Consider the following 23,456-nt stretch of genomic DNA (forward strand, 5'->3'; position numbering starts at 1 on the left):
GATATTAAAATTCAAAGAAAAAAGAATAATGAAAAATGGATCTTAGCCTCCCTAAAGGAAAAGGAAAAGAGTTTATATCTCTAGCAGATAAAAACAGGTACTAAAAAATGTTAAGAAATGCAGTCTCAAAGTAAATAAAAACATTTGCCTCATGCAAAAAAATAGATTTCTGGTTTCTGTTTCAAATATTGTACAATCCACAATTACATTTTATAACATTACCTTGTCTGATCAAATCTCTGAAGGCTTCTTTCTCTTTGTATGTTTTAGGTATTTGTCCATTCTTCTAAAGTAGTTAAAAAAAAAAAGCCTCACATGGTTACATAAACTCAATATACAAAAATCTAGAGTTCACATGTTTGAAATTCCCACAACTATCCAGGTAATTAATATTCACTTGTTTTTCAATAAATAACCAAAGAATCACTGGGTGATTACTTTATAGTCTTTTGCTATACATTCCCAACTTTCCTCCTCAAAAAAAAATCTCAGAATGATATTCAAATAAGAATGACATTCATATAATTAAGTATCTTTGCTGATTAAAAAGCAAGTCAAAAGAACTACCCTATTTTAAAAGCCCTTTTTTTTCCCAAGGAAAAAAGAATAGCCAAAAAAAATATAACGGGTGTTTTATAACATGCTGAAAATACAAAATCTGTTTAAAAAATGGAAAAAAAAAGACTTACATCATTGTGCCACTGTGCCAAATACTTAGCTACAATCACAATCCATGGAGTGTGGCTGTGATCCTGAGAATAAGAGGAGAAACAAGGCAGAGAAATGCTGAATACACAGTAATGGCTGATAAAAGGGCCACAGACTTGAAACCAAGAGCCCTGGCTTAGAAACCTCACTCCAACATTCCTTTCCTAGCTATGGGTCATGAGCAGATAAATCCGGACCCTCAAATCCTGCCACTGCCATCTAGGGTTTGGGGAGAAAAAGTACTGGGTAAACCTGAAGGCCTCCCAGAAACAGGAGCTGTTACTGTGGTCACTGGGTAGGCTATTTTTTTACTGTTGTTTTCCTGTTAACGTCTTTCTTTGAGGTGCACCAAATACTTACAGGCATTTTCTAATCCATCCTCCCTCCATCCCCTGTGATGCAGAGGCCACTCATTCATTCACCACAAGCCCTCCTTGCATTATCTCACCCTTTTCCTCCTCTTCTCCACATTCCAGTAGAGGCCACCCCCTCCACATGTGTCCATGATCCCTCTTCACTCTAATTTCCAATCTCTTCTTATCCATTGTCTCCTTCCTTGTTGTGTTCACATCTAGGTCTCCTCCATCTTAGAAAATCCCCCAAGGGGCAGCTCAGTGGATAAAGCACTAGCCCTGGATTCGGGAGTACCTGAATTCAAATCCGGCCTCAGACACTTGACACTTTCTAGCTGTGTGACCCTGGGCAAGTCACTTAACCCTCATTGCCCTGACCCACCCACCCCCAAAATTAAAAAAAAAAAAAAAAGGAAATCCTCCTTTGTCCAACCATCCCTTCAAGCTATCAGTCTGTATCTCTCTTCTCCCTTTCCAAGCCAAACTCCTAGAAAAAGTTGTCTCCACTCACTTCATCCAACTGCTCTCTTCTGACTTTTTAACCCTTTTCAACCCAGTTTCTGACAATATCACCCCTGAAACTACTCTCCAAAGTTCCGGGTGCACTACTTGTTGCCAAATCTAATGGCTTTGATTTTAGCCTTCATCCATCTAGATCTCTCTGTAGCACCAGCCTTTCTCCTGAATGCTCTCTTCTCTGGGTTTCAGGGACACTCCCGTGTCTCACTCCTATTCCTAACTGTGAGACATGCTGGCCAGCTGTGGCTATACCCCAAAGCTTCTGAGCTGTGGTCTCTTATCTCTCTATACTCTTTCACTTGGAGACCTCATTAGTTTCTGTAGTTTTAATGATCATCTCTATTCAAATGACTCCCAGATTTATATAAGCAGACCAAAGTCTCTCTCCTGAGTTCCAATCTCACATCACAAAAATACGGATTGGACATTTCAAACTCCATCCCCCATGGAGAGCTTAAATATAGGAACCCCACCCCCACCCCAGCCCCGCCAAATTTCCCTATTAAAACCTCAGCATCATGCTTTGTTCCTCTCATTCATCCCAAATAGCCTATAAGTCTGGCTCTACAACATTTCTCCTATTCATCCATTTCTTTATATTCACACAGCCCCCATCTTAATTCTGCCTTACTTCCCATCAGGACTGCTGCAATGGTCTTCTAGTGGCTCTGCCTCTCCCCTCTAAGAGGCATGCTCTACACTGCTGCCCTTCCTGGTTTTCTCTAAGTGCAGGTGTGAGTGGCTCCTGATGCCTCTAGGATAAAACAGAGATTCCTCTGTTTCACATTTCAAGCCCTACCTGACCTGGTCTCTGCTGCCTTTTGCAGCTTCATTATCCATTCTTCCCTTGGGACCAGAGGACACTCCCTCTCTGTCTGTGCTGTCCTCATCTCCAGCCCACAGAATTCCTTGTTCCCTTGAAGACTCCACTCAAGCATCACCTTCTACAGGGAGTTTTTCCTGATCTCTTCGATTGCTACCTCTCTCCCTCCCTATTCAGCTGTGCACTGACCCTGCAGATTTATACGTGTGTAAGTTAGCTCTCCACCTGAGTAGGGCTTGCTGCATTTGGGTCTTTGTATCCCCCAGGCCTGGACAAAGTAGGTGCTTAATAAATTCAAAGCTGACTGCCTAGTGCTATTATCACCCACCCAGCCCTTGGCAGAGGCAGGGTCCTAGAGAGATCTCCGAAGCTAAAAAGCAGAGGAAGCAGCTCAGCTCTCGGGATTCCAATTTAATTCAGCAAATATTTAATAAGCACCTTCTATGTGTTGAGCTCTCAGGAAGAAACAAAGTTTAAATAATTTACATTCCCTGCCCTCATAGAGTTTATAATCTATTATGGGGATTAGACATAGGAACAAATGACAATGTTGCAAAATAACCCATGATATATGTGTAAGCGAAGGGCAAAGTCCCATCTGAGGGAAGGAAAGGTCATTACCAACGAGAAGAGGGCTGTGACATCTGAGGGGAAACAAGGTGACTCCCCATTTGGAGGAGGAGGGAGAGCTTCATGGAAGAGTAGAGTCTGAGCTAATCTTTAAAAGATGGCCACATATTAAATGGGGGTGGGGGTGGGGGGAGAAAGGCATCCTATTGGTATTCACAGTCTAGAGGAAAAAATGGATCTAATAAACTGAATGAACACATTTACTGAATCCATATGGCTATGTAAGAAAACATATACAGGGGGCAGCTAGGTGGCACAGTGGATAGAGCACCGGCCCTGGAGTCAGGAGGACCTGAGTTCAAATCCAGCCTCAGACCCTTAACACTTACTAGCTGTGTGACCCTGGGCAAGTCACTTAACCCCAACTGCCAAATGCCTCACCCAAAAAAAAAAAAAAAGAAAAGAAAATATATACAGCCTGACTTCTTAAGTCATGAGTCCTATAACAGGATAAACAAAACTAGAAGGCCCTGAGCCATGTCAAGATAATTGACAATTGTCCTTAACAGCGAAGACCAACAAGTAAACCAATGTACAAAATGCGTATGACAGATTTCTCGTCATCATAAAGATAAATTACCAATGTAGTACCCACCTTCTTCTCCATGTGGTCTAAATCATAGGACTGTATATGCTCTCTTAGCTCAGGAAATGGCTTATCCAGTCGAAGATCTTCTAGTGCATTGTCTGGATGAGATTCTATTACTGTGAAACAAGCAAGGTGAGTGACTGGCTGGGTTTGATTAAGGGATAATGGGCAAAAGCAAAAGGGGCTGCAGAGATCAGCTGGGTCCTAGGCAGGACACAGGAGCAAAAAAGGCATTAGAGGATCTAGGTTCAAATCCCAGCTCTACTAATTACTTCTTGAATGACCTCGGGCAAGTCATTTCTTTCACTCTCTGGGCCTCAGGTGTATAATCTGTAAAAGGAAGAGGCTGAACTAAATGACTTCTACAGTCTCTCCAAGCCCTGTGATCTACTTTCTCCTGATGAACCTTCTTATTTCACAGATACTGAGAAGCTGAGCCCAGAGAAAGGAAAAATGACTTGCCCAAAGTCACACAGTGAATTAGCAGTAGAGTCAGGGTATAAACTCTTGGGCAAAAACTTTTCTTTCACTTAATGAAACTCACTGCTCAAGATGCATAGTATCTTTTTTTCTTTTGATATTTGAGAACAAGTATGTCCATGCTAGGACATTTGTGCTAGGCACATTATAAACCAAAGTAAATAAAGACCCCAACTTTAATAAATTTTGCAGTAACTACGCCTCTAAAAAAATCTTCTGGGGGTAGAATCATCTTTGATGTGATTAAAATAAAAAGTATGTAAATACAATGTATTCTAAAGAAAGAGGGGGCAGCTAAGTGGCTCAGTGGATAAAGCATGGGCCCTGGAGTCAGGAGTACCTGAGTTCAAATCCAGCCTCAGACACTTAACACTTACTAGCTGTGTGACCCTGGGCAAGTCACTTAACCCCAATTGCCTCACTTAAAGAAACAAAAACAAAATAAAACAAAACAAAAAAAAAAGAAAAAAAGAAAGAAGCACCCTATGAGTCCTAGCTTAAAGATGCACTAAGACTTGTAGGGACACCCAGTATAAAACAAGAATTCATTTATTCTAATTGTTCCAAATCTACATGCGATACAAATTTAAACTCAAATTGCTTTTAATGCTCTTACCTGGATGTTCTTTTGTAATGATCCTCATATAACCAACCAGTCCATATGTTCTACAGACCAAAAGAGGGATGCAAGCATTCCAAAGGACTTCTGCTAAGTGTAGCAATGTACTGCAAAGGAAAGCAAAAGACATCAAAACAGGAAGAAGAAAACAGACACAGACACACCCCAAACATGAAACAGCCACTTCGAGCTCTTTACTGGTACAGCTTCCAGGATAAGCATTTCTTCCAGCTGTCCCCCACGCCTAAAACGCTCTCCCTCCGCATCTGGCCTCCCGCTTCCTTCAGGTTCCAGCTAAAATCCCAACTTCTACAAAAAGCCCTTCTCAAACCCTCATAATCCTGTGCCTTCCTTCTGTTCATTGACTTTTTATCTTGTGTACAGTATGTTTGCTTGTGGTCTCCTCTACTAGACTGTGAGGTCCTTGAGGGCAGGGATTGTCTTTTTGCCTTTCTTTGTATCCCCTGCACTTAGCACAGTGCTGGGTACACAGCAGGTGCTTAATAAGTGTTTACTGACTATAACAAAGGGGAAGATACAAATGCTGCATTTAGACAAAGAAATTGAGCACTACAGAGAAATGCAAGTGCATACAGATTCAAAATAAAAACAAATACATATCCTTAGGAATAGAAGGGGATAAAATTTCATCCCTTTTCAACTAGAGTATTGCTTGAAAACATTTTCAAACATTTCTATCATTGTTAATTAAATGGTGAGAAATATTTATAAACCACTTAGGCTTAAAAAAATATTTCCTATAATCATAATTGCCATTGATGTTTCTATCTGGCAAATATTTAGAGTACTATTCCAATATTAAACAAAGTGTTCCCCTTCCCCACTCTATTTCTTTGTCTCTCTTTTCAGGGGCGATCAGTTTGTAAGTGCTTCCTGTAAAAGCATGCATGCTTTTATTCATTCAATGTGTTTATTCACTGCATTCAAGCAAAAGCTACTATGTAGCATTCACGCATTATCTGCATAGTATCATCCTCTCTGGGAAAAAGAAATAATCTAAGTCTAAGAACAGAATGAAAGCCCCTCCCCACATCCCCCACCCGCAATGGCTATGGACATAAAAGACGTACCTTTCTGGCAAATGAGTTGCTACCACCACATCAAACCTACAGAAAAATGAAGGATCATTGTCTAGGAGTTTTTCTGGGCTCTAAATAGGACAGGGGAAAAAAAATCCAACAATTTGACATTCACATTTCAGTAAGGCAGAAACAATTTCAAATAATGTTAGAAAATGGGAAATGATGTAGGCACCACCAAAGTTAAATGGGTCAGTGACAGATGTCATTAAGGGAAGACATTATTTAAGGTTCAATTCCAGCCTGACTAATCCCCACTCTAATACTCTTTTGGCTACTGTGTCCAATCTCCACAGCCCTTTCTGCTCTTGCCCTTCATCCCTTAAGAAGACATTATTTAACATTCAAGACAACCAATCCCAGGATTTTCATCAGTTACTAGGTGACCAAATTGGAAAACGACTCCATGATCAGTTTTCAAAGGTAGCAGTAAGTTAGAGAGAGAGAGAGAGAGAGACACACATACACACACGCACACACACACCTCTTCCACAAAACTCCCAGAGACGTCACTGTTTAGTTCTTGTAACAGTTCCATGGCAGCTTGAGCTCGATTCTTTTTCAAAATAAACAGAACAATGGATTAAAGTTAGGGATATTCTGATTATAAAACTAATTTACACATGTTGCAAAACTTGCTTTGCAAATCTATTACAACTGCATGCATATATCTAGCAGCCCTCTTTAAAATGATACATTTAAGTAGGGAATAAAAGGAAATATCACTTAAAAGATATGCTGAACTTATAATTAGGAGACCCGAGTTTGAATTTCAGCTCAGCCACTGTGTGACCATAAGTAGTCACAACCTCTCAGTTTCCTTATCTGTAAAACAAGGGGGTGAAAATGGATGACTCCTACAGTCCCTTCAAGATCTAACTTTCTATGACAAACTCAATTAACCAGAATACAACTAAGAAGAATTTTAAAAAACCAACAATCATATTTTTGGTACATTATTTTTGCAAAAAATTGTCAAGTAAGAAAATAAGCTCATGTTTGATTTTAATTTTAAAAATCCTAACCACCAGGGTGAGTTCTGAGTCCAGTACACTTCAGTTCAATCTCCTACATCAACATGAATAGACAGTGACTGACCATTGATGATCAGAACAAGGACCTAGCCGTCAAAGAAAGATCAATTTTAAGCTTGGCATGTAGCACTCAGGCAGGAAAACAGAGTAATAAATGTTTAGGAAACAGAATTTTTTGGCTAATCTTTAATTAAAACAGTAATGCAACTTTTAAAAAAAGACTGTGCGCTTGAGATACCAAGGCAAAATAAAACATCAAAACACTGTATAAGTCCTGACTATTCTTTTTTTTTCTTTTCGGGGCAATGAGGGTTAAGTGACTTGTCCAGGGTCACACAGCTAAGTAAGTATCAAGCATCTGAGGCCGGCTTTGAACTCAGGTCCTCCTGAATCCAGGGCCAGTGCTTTATCCACTTCGCCACCTAGCTGCCCCCAGTCCTGAATATTCTTGCTGATCACAATGTAACTTTAAGTGGCACAGAATAAAAACCTAACAAATAAGTATATGTATATACATGTATTATATATACTTATACGTTTAAGTTTTTTTATAACTACCCAAAAGTTACATGGAGATGTTTCCATTTTCAGATGCCTTTATAAGCATTATGTAACAATTAATCTGATTCAGTTTTTTTCAGTCTGAACTAATATAGTTCTTCAGAATTTCCAAGCAAGCCAGAATTACATTCAAATGCATAGAGTAAACATGATTTTACCTTTCCAATACTGCTTCTTTGAAGAAAAAAACTAAAGGTGACAGAACAAGAAAGAAATTAAAGTCTTATTTTACCATAAGGAGATATTAATTGCACCACAAAATAAAGTTAGTTCATAAAAGAAAAACAAAAGTTATTTCAGAGTTAAGAAATTTTCTGGAAGAAAAAGACAAATTATTCTCTGTATAAAGATAATGATTTTTTTTTCCTATTGCATTCCTACAATCTTTCCACATTTTAAGCTAGATCAATAAAACAAACTCTATGAGATGGTGATACAGGGTTAGATGTCTTAGACACACAGTCTGGGGCCAGGAAGCAAGCCTTGTCTTCAGGAGAACCATACCTGAATGAACAAAGCTGACCAATCAGACCATGATGAAATAATTTAAGATAACGAGTTATAGTACTTTTATTTCATGTATGAAGTCAAACCAAAAAGCTATTTCTGGATAGGAAAAGATGGTTTTACTATAATATTTTTCTTATGAGCTTAATTTTGTATAATGTAAGTTAAAGAAAAAAATTAAAAGATAACATGAACAGCCTTCATGTTACCCACAGGCTTCATTCATGTTCTGCTTGACTATTCCCATTACTATTCTCTGAAAACATTCTCAAAGATTCCCTCAAAGAACATGAATACTAGAAATTAAAACTGGGATAGAATTTGGAACTAAAAACTTTTTTTGTGTGTGTGTGTTTTTTTTTAGTGAGGCAATTGGGGTTAAGTGACTTGCCCAAGGTCACGCAGCTAGTAAGTGTCAAGTGTCTGAGGCCGGATTTGAACTCAGGTACTCCTGACTCCAGGGCTGGTGCTCTATCCACTAGCTGCCCCAATGGAACTAAAAACTTTAAATAAAAATGTCCATTATTTTAAAAAATGTATTTTACAAGGTGGGGCATGGTAGAACACTGGGCTGGGAATAAGAAAGCCTGTTCTAATATAAACTCTGCAGCTTTTTAGCTATATGATGAACCCCTGGGCAAGCTGGTTAACTTTTCTACATCTTTTTGTAAGTCCTCTTAAGTGGAACAAGCCCAGAAGATAAAATAATCTTCTTTGAGTGGTCCTTAGAATTGGCCCTGGCCTGTGTGAGCCCCAGATCTTGGTCACAGGTTACATAGATGTTATGTTTACCTATCTGTGTTTGTATTGTTTTCCTTCCAATAGAATGTAAACTCCTTGAGGTTAGAGACTGTTTTGTTTTTGTACCTGTATCCTCAATGCCTAGCAGCAGTCTTGAAGGTAGTAAGTGCTTAATAAATTCTTGTTGAACTTCATCCTGTGACCATTCTACTTCTATTCCTGCTCAAATATGGCCTTTATTGCACTTCTCTGTACAAGTCCTCCTTGGTAACATGTTGATACCTATAACCAGCCACTGGGCATCTTTTTGTTGTTCTTTGGGTCACCTGCAATTGATTCTTCTGAGATTATGGTGTTACATGACAAAGTCATACACCATCCCAGGCATTATACTGATGCAGCTGCAGATCCCTGAAACACAACATAATTTCCTCCATGTGATCCAGCCCAATCTCTCTTCTTATTCAATCCACTATCCCTCTCTACTCTCCTGTCCCTATCTCCCCCTGTCCAAGATATATGTACAAATGGACTAACTTGATAAGTTACACACCCAGGTATAAGTCACAATCTGGTCAATAGGTATTCTTTATCTACTTTGTTTTTTCTGCATTACTAAACCACTCTCCACTGAGTAGTCACCGCTATCATTTAGAATGTCATAAAAAGGATTAAAGCAATTAGCCCAATGTCTCATGTAACCAAGAGCATCTGTAAAATCTCCTTGTCAAAAGAGCCTCTATTTGTTAGACTTTTTACAGGGCACCATCTCAAAGACAATGGTAAACACCCTGGATATCTATATCTGTCTCTACGTTGGAGGTTTCTCGGCGTTAAAACTCATCAGTCTGTTCAAGATATCTCTGTAGCTAGATGGGTCATATCATTTTGTAGGCTGTGAATAGATGCTGGTAGACTCCTTGTCTTTAAAACTGGTATTTTTGTAGTCTTTAAATATTTTACCCAAATGACTCAAGTGCTTTTATATCATTAGCAAACAACAAACAGTGCTCTCATATTCTTTAAACATCAGTGAAGATGTGAAAATAGTAGAAAATTGCCTGAGAAAGTCTCATCATTCCCTTCTTCTAATTTCCATAAGGAAACCTTTAGTATGTATAAGGCCCTTTCTCAAAGATTTTAGAAAGCTGAGAAAGTAGACATATGGTGGAAGGAGTTGGGGGAACACGCATTTATATAGTGCCTACTATGTGCCATGCACTATGCTAAGCACTATACAAATATTATCTCATTTGAGATGGTTGTCACTATATAGTTATATATGGGATAGTAGTTACTAATGTCTTAAGTCACTTATTTTGGTTAACTACCATCTATAATCTTTCCCATTCTTCTGGAATCCTCTCCTCTTTGGGATATCTTGACAATTAACTCCTAAGGACTTTATAATTTTGTTGTCTCCAACAGGTGTTGACTTTTCCATATCGGGTCCAGCTCTTCTTCTCAAGTACCATGGCCACTGTCACTATTTTATGAAGCCACTCTCTCCGTAATAAATTATCTTCCATATTTTGGAAAGAAGCTTGTATCCCAAGTGGTACTGTGCCTGGTTATCATTTCTGTCCCTCCATTTGGCAAGGAAATCAGGTGTTCATTGATGGAGGTGATTTCTAAGCTCTTTTGGCCTCCTTGTGATAACTTTTATAATAGTAGACCTTCTTCATGAAATGAAGAAAAGAGTCATGATCTTTATTTTTGTCCATTTCCCATTTTTCAGAGTCAATAGCATATTTAAACTGGTCTGGCCTAGGGGATGTTTCATTGCATACAATATCCCTATTTTTATCTTTTTTTTCCCTAAGTTGATACTGATTTACCAGGCATTTATCTGACTCCATACAGACATCTGGTTCTGTAATGACTCCCACATGGCTATTCAGTCATTTCCTTTCTCAGATATATTCCATTTCATTTTTGGTAATATTGTTCTATTCACCACATTCAGTACCTTCTGATGATCATTTAAAGAAAGTACTTATAAGGTATGAAGCTGCCAGATATAAAAATCTATATGCCTCTGGTCTCTTTCCTTTCTTAACCCCCAGCCACATTATTAAAAACTTTTGCATGTCCTATCCTGTAACTAACTTCATATCATAGTCAATGAATATTAAGATATAGATATAGATATATATATGTGTGTGTGTGTGTGTGTGTGTGTGTGTGTGTGTGTATATATATAGAGAGAGAGAGACTTGGCTTAGAGAATATGGAATATACCTTCTCCTTACTTCTGCCTGAAAGAATCCCTCTCTTCTTTCAAGACTGAACTGAAACCTTTCCTGATCCCCACAACTACTAGTGTCCTCCTTCACAACTAGCTCGTAACACTTCATATTCATTCCCTTTATGTTTAGTCTGTCTATACTTCTATCTGTATTTGTTGTGTCCCCTGTTAGAATGGAAGCTTCTTGAGAAATGATTTGGTTACTTATATTTGGCTCCCCAGCAGGCAGCAAAGATCAGGACTTAATAAATACTTGCTGACTCACTGATCCTTTATTCACCTGCTACAGATATTGGCATCTAATTTACCATCACACCTGTTCTCTTTACATCTGCACTCTCTAAGCAGATAATAACCCCTGAAATGATGCTTCTTGTTCCTTCGTTCACCTCAGAGAAGAAACCATAAGCCATGCTTCCAGTTAGATGCAACTTCTTTTTGTCTTCTGGTTTTATTTGTAGCAAGAATGCCGAAATTTGTGTGATTCCATTCCATTCTGATTTCTTAGCAACTCAGGCCATCTTTTGCCGCTGGTGGTGCAAAAGGAGAAAGGGCCACACAGGACTAGGGGCTTATTTTATATCTTTCATACTAGGTAACTGTAGCCAAATAATTCATCACATAGTGGCCAGTTTAACGGTAATGAACTTTCTCCATATTTAACTTGACTGGCCTGCAGACAGCAGAAACAATTTGTCACCAGGACAATACTCGAAGTCTATTAAAATCTGTCAGAGGTTATGTTTGACTGGAATAGCTTCTGAGAACCAAGGTTCACCTCCATGCCCCATTCCTCTGCTGTTATAGGGCTTTTGTGGCAGTACAAACATTACTGTGTCCTTTTTACAGATGAAACAGCAGTATAGAGAAGATAATTATCTGCCCAGTATCATAGGAAATCTCAGAACTAGTGCTCCAACCTAGGACTCTGGATTCCATCTCTAATACTCTCCAATTATACCAAACAGAGTGGCTCATACTACACTTCTTCAGATCAAATAAGATGGTGTACTTGAAAACACTCAAACTGCAAAGCACTAAATCAATGTAAAATATTTTTATGTGATTTAATAACATATTTAAGTGTGTACACTTTATTACAAACTTGGAAGTATGCAAGATATTTGGGAAGTAAAATAATTTCACAAGAAAAAAAATAAAAATATTCTTCAAAGTCTGTATTTGTGGAAAAAAGCCAACCTACTTATTTCCAGCATCTTCTCCGCTGACCTGATTTCCATCAACAATTGTAAATGAGCCAATACCTTGGGGGAAAAGAAAAGTCAAATATGTGCATCTATATACATACATATGTGTATATATAGATATATGTTCATGCAAATTTATATTTACATGTTTATAATATTCCCATAGAATTGTATAATTCATATACTTTACCTGGTAATACCAGATTTTTCAGAATTTCCGTTCCTGTGGCTGTTGCATTTATTAGGCAAACATGAGCAGATTCCAAAGCTTCTTGTCCATGATCACCCCATAATCTATAAACCAAGAAATAAAGAAACTTCAGTTATTTTTGAAATTTCACACAAGGAGGCCCAAAGAACTTAAAGGGCACAGAAAATTTTGAGATACACTTTACTGCTCATTAACAAGTAAAGAATAGGGCAGCTAGGTGGCACAGTGGATAGAGCACCAGGCCTGGATTCAGGAGGACCCGAGTTCAAATCCAACCTCAGACACTTAACACTTACTAGCTGTGTGACCCTGGGCAAGTCACTTAACCCCAATTGCCCTGCCAAAAAAAACCCAAAAAACCAAAAAACAAGTAAAGAATATATTTGATCTTAATGTAAATATTTTTTCCTATAGGGTAATTCTTCTCCTTATGAACTAATACGTTGATTACTAATAATCCCTCTAATTACATATGTAATAAATTGAAATAATAAAATACAAATAAATAAAAAAGGAGCTGAGATGCATATTGTTACTTGATATACCCATCTGTATCAAAAACAAAGCAGAGATATTGTAACGATTGGAATGACGCCACCTGCTGGAGACTTACTGTAGAAGAGTTCCACCCATGAAGTGAAGGTCTTTGAGGGCAAGACCAGGAGTCTTTTCTTTGGCGTCAGGAAGTGATGCTGGCTAGTGGGAGGAAGAGGGAAGAGACTAGTGCTCTGTCTTGCGCTCTTTCCTTTGGACTCTGGTGGAGAGCGGAGCTAGAAATGTGCTCTCCCTTTAATAGATAGGAATCTAGACCTTTTCTTCTCTCTTTACCAAATACTTATTCTCCTTAATAAATGCTTAAAAGTCTAACTCTTGCTAAAGCTTATAATTTATTGGCGACCACTCCTTAGATATTTTAGACAGACTAGCTAGAATTTTAGCCCTTAACAATATGATATCTGATCGAGGCTAATGACAAGATTAATGATACTTGCCCAGTTACATCTTTTTTTTAAAAATACCAAAATGGGTCAGAGGGGTCAGGTAACTACAGAATATCGATACAGAACACAGAATGGATGACTGAAATAGGCTGAGTTAAATGACAGAAAAACAAGTTTTAATGAAAAAGCCAAGAAGGGATGAACAGAAAATTGATGTAATGTAAAGGTATCATTTTGTTGAGCGACACAACAAGCTTATCACACCACCCCCTTCCCTTGTATTATATTGAGAAAATAAAGGCAATTCTCCATGAGCTCCCTCTTCTTCCCTTCTCTACAACTCATAACCACTTGATATCACCCCTCATTTTCTCCTTTAGTCTCTGAAAAATAAGATGGCTTTTTCTCTCAACAAGGCTACATTTTCCAATATTCATTACTTCTTTCTCTTTAATCTTCTATTTCCCTCTATCTACTGGTTCCTTCCCTGCTGTCTACAAACACAGGGGCTCCGCCATTCTCAGAAAACCCTCACTATACCCTGCCAGCCCTTCACACTATCCACAGCCAAACTCCTAAAAAAGTCTACATTCAGGGGCAGCTAGATGGCACAGTGGATAGAGCACTGGGCCCTGGATTCAGGAGGACCTGAGTTCAGATCCAGCCTTGGACACTTGACACTGACTAGCTGTGTGACCCTGGGGCAAGTCACTTAACCCTCATTGCCCCACCAAAAAAAAAAAGTCTACATTCACTACCTCCACTTCCTCTCCACTCATTCAACTCTCAACCTCTTGCAGTTTAGTTTCTGACTTCATCAATCGCGTGAACCTGCTCTCTTCAAAATGATCAATGCACTGTCTGTCACTAAAGTTCATTGCTTTTCTCTCAACTTTCATCCTTCTTAACCCCTCTGAAGCATTCCATATTGCTGACTAGTCTGCTCTGGGATACTTTCATCACACTGCTCCTGCAGAGCAGGAAGATTCTCCATCCTGGATGACCATTCCTCAGCCTCCTCTGCTGGATAGTCATCTATATCCTATCCCCTCACTTTGGGTATGCCCAAAGGTTCTATCCTGGGCCCTCTTCTTTATCAACAACCTTTTTTTTTTTTTTTTTTAGTGAGGCAATTGGGTTTAAGTGACTTGCCCAGGGTCACACAGCTAGTAAGTGTTAAGTGTCTGAGGCCGGATTTGAACCCAGGTCCTCCTGACTCCAGGGCCGGTGCTCTATCCACTGCGCCATCTAGCTGCCCCTATCAACAACCTTTTTAATAGATGACCTCATGAGCTCCCAAGGATTAGTGGACCATCTCCATGCAGATCTTATCTCCAGCCCTAGTCTAGCCAACTGACTATTGGGCATTTCAATCTGCCTATCTACAAGGCATCTTATTAGCACTTCCCTCCAACCCAACCTTCTTCCAAACTTTCCTATTTCTGTTGAGTATACCACTATTTAATCAGTTTCTAAGACTTGTTGATTCTGCCTCCCCAGCATGTCAGATCTGTTCCTTTCTTGTCACTCACATGACCACCATCCTCATTCAGGCCCTCATAACCTTGTACCTGCACTATTCTAATAGCCTTCTTTTTTAAATTGTTATTTATTGGTTCAATTAACAAGTATTTGTTTTCTTTCCCCATCCCAGCCTCCAAAAGGGGGAAAAACAAAAAATCCTTGCAAGAAATTCTTCACAGCTCTTCCTACAGTGCATTAATGTACTTGTTTTCCCTCAGCCCTTCCAATAGTTATCATTTTCCTTTGTCAACTTCATGAAACTGGGGGGTGTGAGATGGAAACTCAAGTGTTGCTTTGATTTTCATTTCTCTATTAGTGTTTGGCATTTAAAAAAAAATTGGCTATTGAAAAGCTTGAATTTGTTCCTTTGAAAACTGCTTTTTCATATGTCTTAACTATCAATTAAGGATTGGCTCTTATTCTTTCAAATCTGAATCACTTTCTTATCTTATATTGCTTGGAAATGAGAAATCCTTCATCTGATCAGTATTAGTATAACCTAAGGTAAGCTGGGTGACACAGTGGATAAAAAGCTCACTTGAAATCAGAAAGACATGAGTTTGAATCCAGCTTTATCTACTACAAATGTTTCTTTTTTTTTTCATTTAACTGTGCCTCTTCTAATATTAGCTACATTAAACCTACACCCTCTTTTTAAAAGTAAAAAAAATTTAATTGACAAAATATCCACCTTCTCACTCTCCTGCTGCCATTGAAAAAGAAAAACAGAATCTCTGCAATACCCTCTATCTTATTAGACTCTCCCTAAGATCTCTGATAAGGATGGGATTCTGAGGGGCTATGTGTATCACTTTCCCATATTAGAATGTAAAAAGTTCATCCTTGATTAGTCTCTTATGGCTGCTGACTCATGTTTACCATTTTAAATTTCTCTTACCTTCTCTTGCCTCTCCTTGCTTCCTGCTCTGGTCTTTACATCAGTAATACTTGGAAATCCTTTTTCATTAAAAGCCCATTTTCTCTCCTGTAGGATTGTACTTAATTTTGCTGGGTAAGTTATTCTTGGTTATGAGCCTAGATCTTTTGACTTCTGGAATATCACATTCTAAGCTCTCTGTTCCTTTTTATTGGTGACTGCTAAATCATGCATGATCCTGACTGTGTCTCCTCAGTACTTAAATTCTTTTTCTCTGGCTGCATTTTTTTCTTTGACCTGGAAGTCCTAGATTTTAGTTGTAATATTCTTGGGGCTTTTTATTTTGGCCTTTATTTCAGGAGTAGACAGATGGATTTCTGCTGTTTGCATTTTGTTCTCTGGCTCTAAGAGATCTGGGCAGTTTTCTTATATGATTTCTTGAAATAATAAGCTTTTTTTTTTTGGTCATTGCTTTGAAGTAGTCCACTGATTCTTAATTTATCTCTCTTTAACCTGTTTTCCCAGTCAGTTGATTTTTACATAAGATATTTTACACTTCTATTTTCCCCCAGTATTTTGACTTTGCTTTTAATATTCATTATCATTTCATGTTATCATTAATTTAAATTTATTCCATTCCAACTTTCCAGGAGTCTGCTGCTAGGGGCCAAGCTATTAATTCTCTTTCCATTTTTTTCTTTCATAGCTTTCATTTTTTTTCTTTCATAGCTTTCATTTCTTTACCATTTATTTCCTCTAGCATTCTCATTTCATTTGCAGAATCATTTTTAGCTATTTTTAAAATCTCTTGCTTTATCTCTTCTAAGAATTATGGTTGAACTTGTGCCCAAACTGTGTTTTAGTCTGAGACTTTGCTTACAGATGTTTTAGGGTCATTCTATTTTGGGTCTGTATCTCCAGTGTCCCTTTGCTACTTTAATAGATTTTTATGGTGGAATTCTTTTTTTGTTTGCTCATTCTTCCAGTCTTACTTCCTGACTTTGGCCTTTGTGTCAAAGCCAGGAATGGTGTCAAAGCCACACAGCTTTTGCTTGCTTCTGTATTTGCTCCTGGGTCAATACACAGCTAGAGCCTTTGGCCATTCCTTGCCCTGGTCTGCTATCCGTAGGTGCAAATGCCCATCTCAGTCCATACTGGATCTGTGACCCAGCATTGCGTGGACAGTAAACAAGAGAGCTGTCAACTGGCAAATGTTTCTTCTAATCGGCAAATGTTTCTCCTCCTTCAAAAGGTTAGGCCCCTCTGTGCCAGACCCAGGACCTCTTCTTGCTCTGGTGCACAAGTGCAGGCAGGACCTCCTTCAGTCCCTGTGCTACAATGCTCTGTGCCTTCTCTGTTCTTTATTAGACCTTATCCCCAAGTGTCTGTACACCTCTGTCTCCCTGTGCTGATCAGGGTTTGAAAATGATCCCCTATGATTTTTTTCCTTGGATTTCCCAATCAAGAATTGGTCTGATGCATTTTCTAAATCTCTGTAGAACAGATGTGGAGGAGAGTTTCACTATATTCCTTCTATCATGACTGGTCTCTTGCCTTCTATTCAGTCTTTTGGCTCTAGCCTCTCCCCTTTCCAATCTATCCTCCATATAGCTGCTAAAGTGATATTCCTAAAGAACAAATTTGACCACGTCAGTACCCCTCATGAACTACAGTGGCTCCCTATTACCTGCAGAACCAAATACAAACTCTTCCAATTGGCATGTATGGTCCTTCACAACCTGGTTCCAATAAACCTTTCCAGGATTATTAAAAGTTATTCCCCCTCAAAAAAAAGTTATTTTGGAGCAGCTAAGTGGTGCAGTGGATAAAGCACTGGCCCTGGATTCCGGAGGACCTGAGTTCAAATCTGACCTCAGACACTTGACACTAGCTGTGTGACCTTGGGCAAGTCACTTAACCCCCATTGCCCCACCAAAAAAATAGTTATTCCCCTTTACACACTCTACAATTAAGCCAAACTGGCATTCATGTTGTTCTTTACACATGATGGTCCATATTCAGTCTCTATGCTTTTTACAGGTTATTGCCCAATCCCAGAACATGTTCCCTACTTACTACCTCTGTGCCTTTCAGAATTCCTATTTTTCTTCAAAGGTCAGTTTAAATGAAACTTCCTATAGGAGGCTCTTCCTGATCCCTATACTTGTTAACTCTCTCCCCAAAAATTCCCTCCTAATTATTTTGTGCATGTCTTGTATCTATTTACATGCTTATAAGCTGTTTCTCCTGCTAGGATTCAAGCTCTTTCAGGGCAAGACCGTTTCCTATTTGTCTTTTTATTTCCAGTGCCTAGCATGCTGCCTGGCACATAGCAGGTGCTACATAAATGCCTGACTGACCAACTCTGGTGAAGCCCAAAGGAACATCACTTTCAAGGAAAATGCAGAACATGAAAACTTTATGGCATCCTTTCTTTAAAGTAAAGAACCAGTATCCATTGAGTTGCACTGTTCCTACCACTCCCATTGTTCCATCTATTATCTCTAAACCATTGAACTTCGATTGCTGAGGCGAAAGAAAGAGCCAAGAGTTGGATCTCTTCTGAGGGATGACAATGGAACTCACCTAACGCAGTCTTTGGAGCACACTTGAGGTGAGGTCTGGTCCTCAGCCTTAAGCTTTGTGCTTAGCACAATGCATTGTACCTAATAACGGCATTCACTTATGCTCACATTGCATAAGCTGAGATTCTAAAATTACAAGCAGGATTTCAGGGAATCTGCCTAATGGCTCTCTTCTCTCAGGGGATTGAAGAGGGAGGATTGGCAACCATACTTTTTTAAGCTTCCTGGAGGCAAGGGAGCCTGTTTTAGGAATGCTTGTATCATTCACACTGTGGAACACAGGACCTTACACACAATACTGAAACGTATGCACAACAAATTGCCAGGGAAAAACCCAAAGGTGCAACCTGATGAAGCTACACTGTTACAGCTCCCAGATACTAAATATAATTAGCACCAGGGTAAGGCTGTTTCAAGCAAGTGGAAAAGGCAACCACTTCAAGACAAATCTACAATTTTAACTTTTAAGGCTGAGGGGTGGGGAAGAGTGAAAAGGAGAGGAAGACAGAAAGCAGTATATTTCTGGCCCTGGCTCTGCTGCTTGCCCTCTAAGAGCATCAGTTTCTTCATCGGTAAAGTGAGCCAGGTGGACTCATCTCCAAGGTCCTTTTCAGCTGTGGCTCACAGCTGTCCTCACCTCTCATCCTTAGAGACAAGACTAGAACAGTCTGAGGATGGCTGGAAGGGCAGAGGTGGGGGGAAGAATGGGAGGAAGGAAGAGGGTATTGGGGGAGGGAATCTCCTTTCCTAAGGGACCCTGAGACAGAAACACTTACCCACAAAGGAAGGCAAGAGGGCACAGTGGAAGACGATGCAGATGATGAGATTTACAGTCAGGGCAGTTGGATTTAAATCCTGGCTTTACTACTTGGTACACATTACTCTCTGGGAATCAATTTCCCCATCTCTAGGTCTCTGACATCTCGTCCAAGTGCTGACATTCTGGGTGCTTAAATTCCCTTCCAATTTTGAAAGACTTAAGTTCTAATGTCCCTTTTGCTCTGGCATTCTATGCTCAAAGGCCTCTTTTTATTCTGACATTCTATGTTCTAAGGACACTTTCAGTTTTGAATTCTACATTTTGACATTCAGTGCTCTAAGACCCCTGTCTACTCTGACACTCGATGCTCCAAGACACCTACTTGCTCTGACAACTCAATGCTCCAAGGCCTCTCTCCTGCTCTGACACTCAATGCTCCAAGGCCTGTCTCCTGCTCTGACACTCAATGCTCCAAGGCCTGTCTCCTGCTCTGACACTCAATGCTCCAAGGCCTGTCTCCCTGCTCTGACACTCAATGCTCCAAGGCCTCTCGCCCTGCTCTAACACTCAATGCTCCAAGGCCTCTCTCCCTTCTTCCCCTCGATGCTCCAAGGGCAGCCCCTCTCTTCCCAGTCCAGGGCCCCAGGAGGTGGGCGGGTCCAGTTTGACTCCTCCCTCAGGGAGTCTGGAGCCTCGATGACAGCTGGGTCGGACTGGGTGGCGACAGGCAGGCCGGCAGGCCTCTGTGCCCGCTCCCTCCCGCCAGGCCGCTCCCTCTGGCCGGCTCTGGCTCCGAGGTAGGCGGGGCCCGGCCCGAGCACAGCCCGGCGTTCTCCTGGGAAGCCCAGCCCGGGCCAGAACGCGGCGAAAGCACCTGCCGCATCCTCCCCGCCCCGCTCACCTCAGCTGCCGGTCGTACTTCTGCTCCTTGGGCAGCTTCCCCGCTTCTGGCTGCGCCATCGTCCCGCCTCGGCCCCGGCCTCACGCCTGCTGCACTCCCGCCCCGGAGAAGGAGTAGGCACCACCGCGCCGGTACACCAGGTGCCCCGCCCCCACCACGCAGGCGCACTACAGCACGGTCCAGGTTCCCCCAGCCTCCGCGCAGTCGTCCAGTGTGCCCTTGCGTCCCTGCGCAGCCGCACTTTTCAAGCAGGCACCCCTACCGCTTCCCGAGCCTACCAGCAGGGGACGCTAAAGGGCCGCGCACGCGCGAGGGTTTCCGATGGCTAAGCCCGGGGCGTGCGCTAGCCGACCTCTGGTTTTCTTATCAAAGACCTCCAGCTTCGTTTTAATTTCTCTTCCCAAACTCTGGGCAGGGCCGCTTCTGGTCAGGACAGCCCTACCAGCTTCCACCAGTGCGCCTGCCATGGACAAAGTCTGAAAGTCTTTTTCCAGATAAATTTTAGAAATTGATGCATAGAGAAGACAGGTGTGGTTCACAGCCCAAAGCCAGGAGCATCTTTACCCGGCCGGTCCTCCTGCCTCCTGAAAGCAACTTGGACGGATTGTATTAGAGCGGGAAGGGGCTTCAAAGGCTACTTACTTCCACCCCTTCATTTTTTTCTTTTCTTTTCTTTTTTTAAGTGAGGCAATTGGGGTTAAGTGACTTGCCCAGGGTCACACAGCCAGTAAGTGTTATGTGTCTGAGACCGGATTTGAACTCAGGTACTCCTGACTCCCCGGCCGGTGCTCTATCCACTGCGCCACCTAGCTGCCCCGCACCCCTTCATTTTATAGCTGAAAAAAGTGAGACCCAGAAAGTTCCCAAAATCAAAGCCTTTAAACCTAGAAAAAGAGACTCAAGAGCTCATCCAGCTCCTCATTTAGCAGAAGAGAAACAGGGCCTTACAGAAGGGAAGTAACTGGCCTAAGGAAGAGCTTACTAAACACCTACTATATGCCAAGCACTGTGCTAAGGATACAAAGAAAGCCCTGTCTACTATCACCTGGCTGGATCCTATAGGTATATCTTTGCTCCTTGGAACGTCAAATCTGGATCAGCTGGCTACCAATTGGGATCTGCTGGTACCTTGCCTTCTTGAGCTTTTAACATTTACCAGGAAGTAGCTGCCAATCTCCTTCCCCTAAAATGACAAGACAAATACCAAAGCAAAGAATCAAGACCTATATTCACTGGCCACATGTTGGCTTGAGAGGAGGAAAGCCCATAGCTTTTTCCCATACATACTGTCCCTCTTCTCTTATTGGAACACCATCAGCAGAAGCAACCAAAAAGAAAGGACAAGGGAATAGATGTTTACTAAGCACATGATATGTATCAGGCATTGTTTTAAGCATTTTACAATTATCTCATTTGAGCCTCACAACCTTCCTGAGGTTAAGTGCTATTTATTATCCCCATTTCACAGTTGAGGAAATTAGAGGCAGAGAGAGGTTAAGTGACTTGCCCAGGATCACACAGCTAGTAAGTATCTGAGGTTGGATTTGAACTCAGGTGTTCCTGACTCCAGGCCCAGCATTCCAGTCCATTCTTCATTTTGCCCCCAAATTGATCTTCCCTAAAGTACAGCATGATGATGTCACACCTCCAGCCACTCCCAACCCCATAATCATTCAATAAACATCTGTGGACCTCTATTGCCTACAGCATCAAATGAAAAAATCCTCCTCAGTTTGGCTTTTAAACCCTTCACAAGTTGATCTCTGCCTCTCTCTCCAGGCTTCTTATGTTTTACTCCTCCCCAAATACTCTGAGATTCGGTAACTGGCCTTTTTGCCATCCCTCACACAAGACACTCCATCTCCTCACTGTGTGCCTTTTCAGTGGCTCTTCCTCCTTACCTATGCTTCCTGTCTTCTCTGGCCTCCTTCAAGTTTCAGGTAAATTTCACCTTCTACAAACAACCTGTTCCCATCCCCCTGAATGCTAGTGCCTCCCCTTTGTTGATGTATGGGTGCATGGGACATTCAAAGAGGATTGGGGGGCAGCTAGGTGGCGCAGTGGTTAAAGCACCGGCCCTGGACTCAGGAGTACCTGAGTTCAAATCCGGCCTCAGACACTTGACATTTACTAGCTGTGTGACCGTGGGCAAGTCACTTAACCCCTGTTGCCTAAAAAAAACAAAAAAACAAAAAAACCCAACCAAACAAAGAGGATTGGGACCTTTGGTGTGAGGGCTTGCTGGGCCCTTTTCAGGCCTGCTCATCCACCTTTGGTGTCCACCTTCACCCAAGTCTCACCTGTAGCTCCAAGAAACTTTAGGATGCCCAGCAGTCACTTCCCCATTGAACCATGTAGACAGACTGGCTAAACCAAGATGAGGGTGACTAATAGGCCTCAAACCTGTCAGTGAGTTGGGGGGAAATCCACCCCAAGCATGTGAAGACTATCCCTATGGAATAGATGGATGAGAACAATTTGTTCCAATGGCCACGAAGGTAGCTAAAGCAGGGGCTGTGGAGCCCTTAGAGTTTGGTGAGACATAGAAGATGACAAGGTGAATCCTGAGCCATTGACAATCCTCTTGAGTTTTGTCCCATCACTGGACTTTAATGACTCTGGAAGAGAGTGAGGCTGATGACTTTATGCACTTTTGCCTCACTTAAATTGAATTCACTTGCAAGTCACTGTTCCTTTTCAAAAATGAGGGATAAACAACAGACAACAACATAGTTGTTTGCATGTTGTCTTCCTCATTAGACTGTGAGCTTCTTGAAGGTAGAGTCTATTTTTGCTTTCTTTGTATCCTTAGCATTTAGTTTATAACATCAGCCTGTTGTTTGTGAATTTGGGGAGAACAGTGCTATGTAGAAACTGTTCATTCTGCCTTCTCTCCAGAGATTAAGGAGGTGTAGAGGAGAATATACTCCCAAAGTTTTTTTTTTTTTTGGGGGGGGGAAATGCTGTTTTTTGCTATATCTTCATAAAAAGTGATTGATTAGACTTCTTTTAAGTGTAACTAGGGATATAATCCCCAACAGCTAACAATGAGGGTAACGGAAAACATAAGGAATGGGTGCTCTTCCAAAAAATACTTAATCTCCTTGCAAAAAAAGGGGGATATGGCAATGAAAAGTAACATCAGTTTAGAATATAGTCAGCCAACAAACATTTATTAAGCACTTCCAATGTGCCAGGCATTGTGCTTAGTGTTGGAAATATTGACTAGAATATAGACCAATTTATAAAGTTTTAGGAAGGAAAGCAATGAGAGATTTAAAGTCAGAGAGGTAACCTCAAGTTTACTTAAAGCTTGACAAGAAATGAAACTGAGAAAAGTAGTTCTGGAATTGTCTCTGTCTTCCATCCTCTGAAGGCTCTCTCTCTTCTACTCACACTACTGACCTCCCTGACTTCCTTTAAGTTCTAACTAAAACCTACCTTCTACAGGAAACTTTCCCCACCTCCACTTAATTCCAGTGTTTTCCCCCTTAATTATTTCCTATTTATCCCTTATGGAGTTTGTTTGTCCATATT

At 40.8% G+C, this 23,456-nt stretch overlaps 1 protein-coding gene across 1 annotated transcript in view; it reads right to left on the reverse strand.

The window, feature by feature from the left end:
* NAE1 (NEDD8 activating enzyme E1 subunit 1) overlaps nucleotides 1-20,114 on the reverse strand; it is a 48,035-nt gene extending 27,921 nt beyond the window's left edge. The window contains exons 1-10 of the mRNA XM_043987747.1: nucleotides 19,920-20,114; nucleotides 12,311-12,414; nucleotides 12,117-12,177; nucleotides 7,575-7,605; nucleotides 6,306-6,377; nucleotides 5,813-5,892; nucleotides 4,719-4,828; nucleotides 3,629-3,738; nucleotides 690-752; nucleotides 223-286 (exon numbers count right to left, since the gene is read on the reverse strand). Coding sequence (XP_043843682.1) covers nucleotides 223-286; nucleotides 690-752; nucleotides 3,629-3,738; nucleotides 4,719-4,828; nucleotides 5,813-5,892; nucleotides 6,306-6,377; nucleotides 7,575-7,605; nucleotides 12,117-12,177; nucleotides 12,311-12,414; nucleotides 19,920-19,978 — 754 coding nt within the window. The 5' untranslated portion in view covers nucleotides 19,979-20,114. The remainder of the gene's footprint in view (nucleotides 1-222; nucleotides 287-689; nucleotides 753-3,628; nucleotides 3,739-4,718; nucleotides 4,829-5,812; nucleotides 5,893-6,305; nucleotides 6,378-7,574; nucleotides 7,606-12,116; nucleotides 12,178-12,310; nucleotides 12,415-19,919) is intronic.
* Nucleotides 20,115-23,456: the final 3,342 nt, after the last annotated feature.

Source organism: Dromiciops gliroides, chromosome 2 (assembly GCF_019393635.1).
Source record: "Dromiciops gliroides isolate mDroGli1 chromosome 2, mDroGli1.pri, whole genome shotgun sequence".
NCBI classification, from domain to species: domain Eukaryota; kingdom Metazoa; phylum Chordata; class Mammalia; order Microbiotheria; family Microbiotheriidae; genus Dromiciops; species Dromiciops gliroides.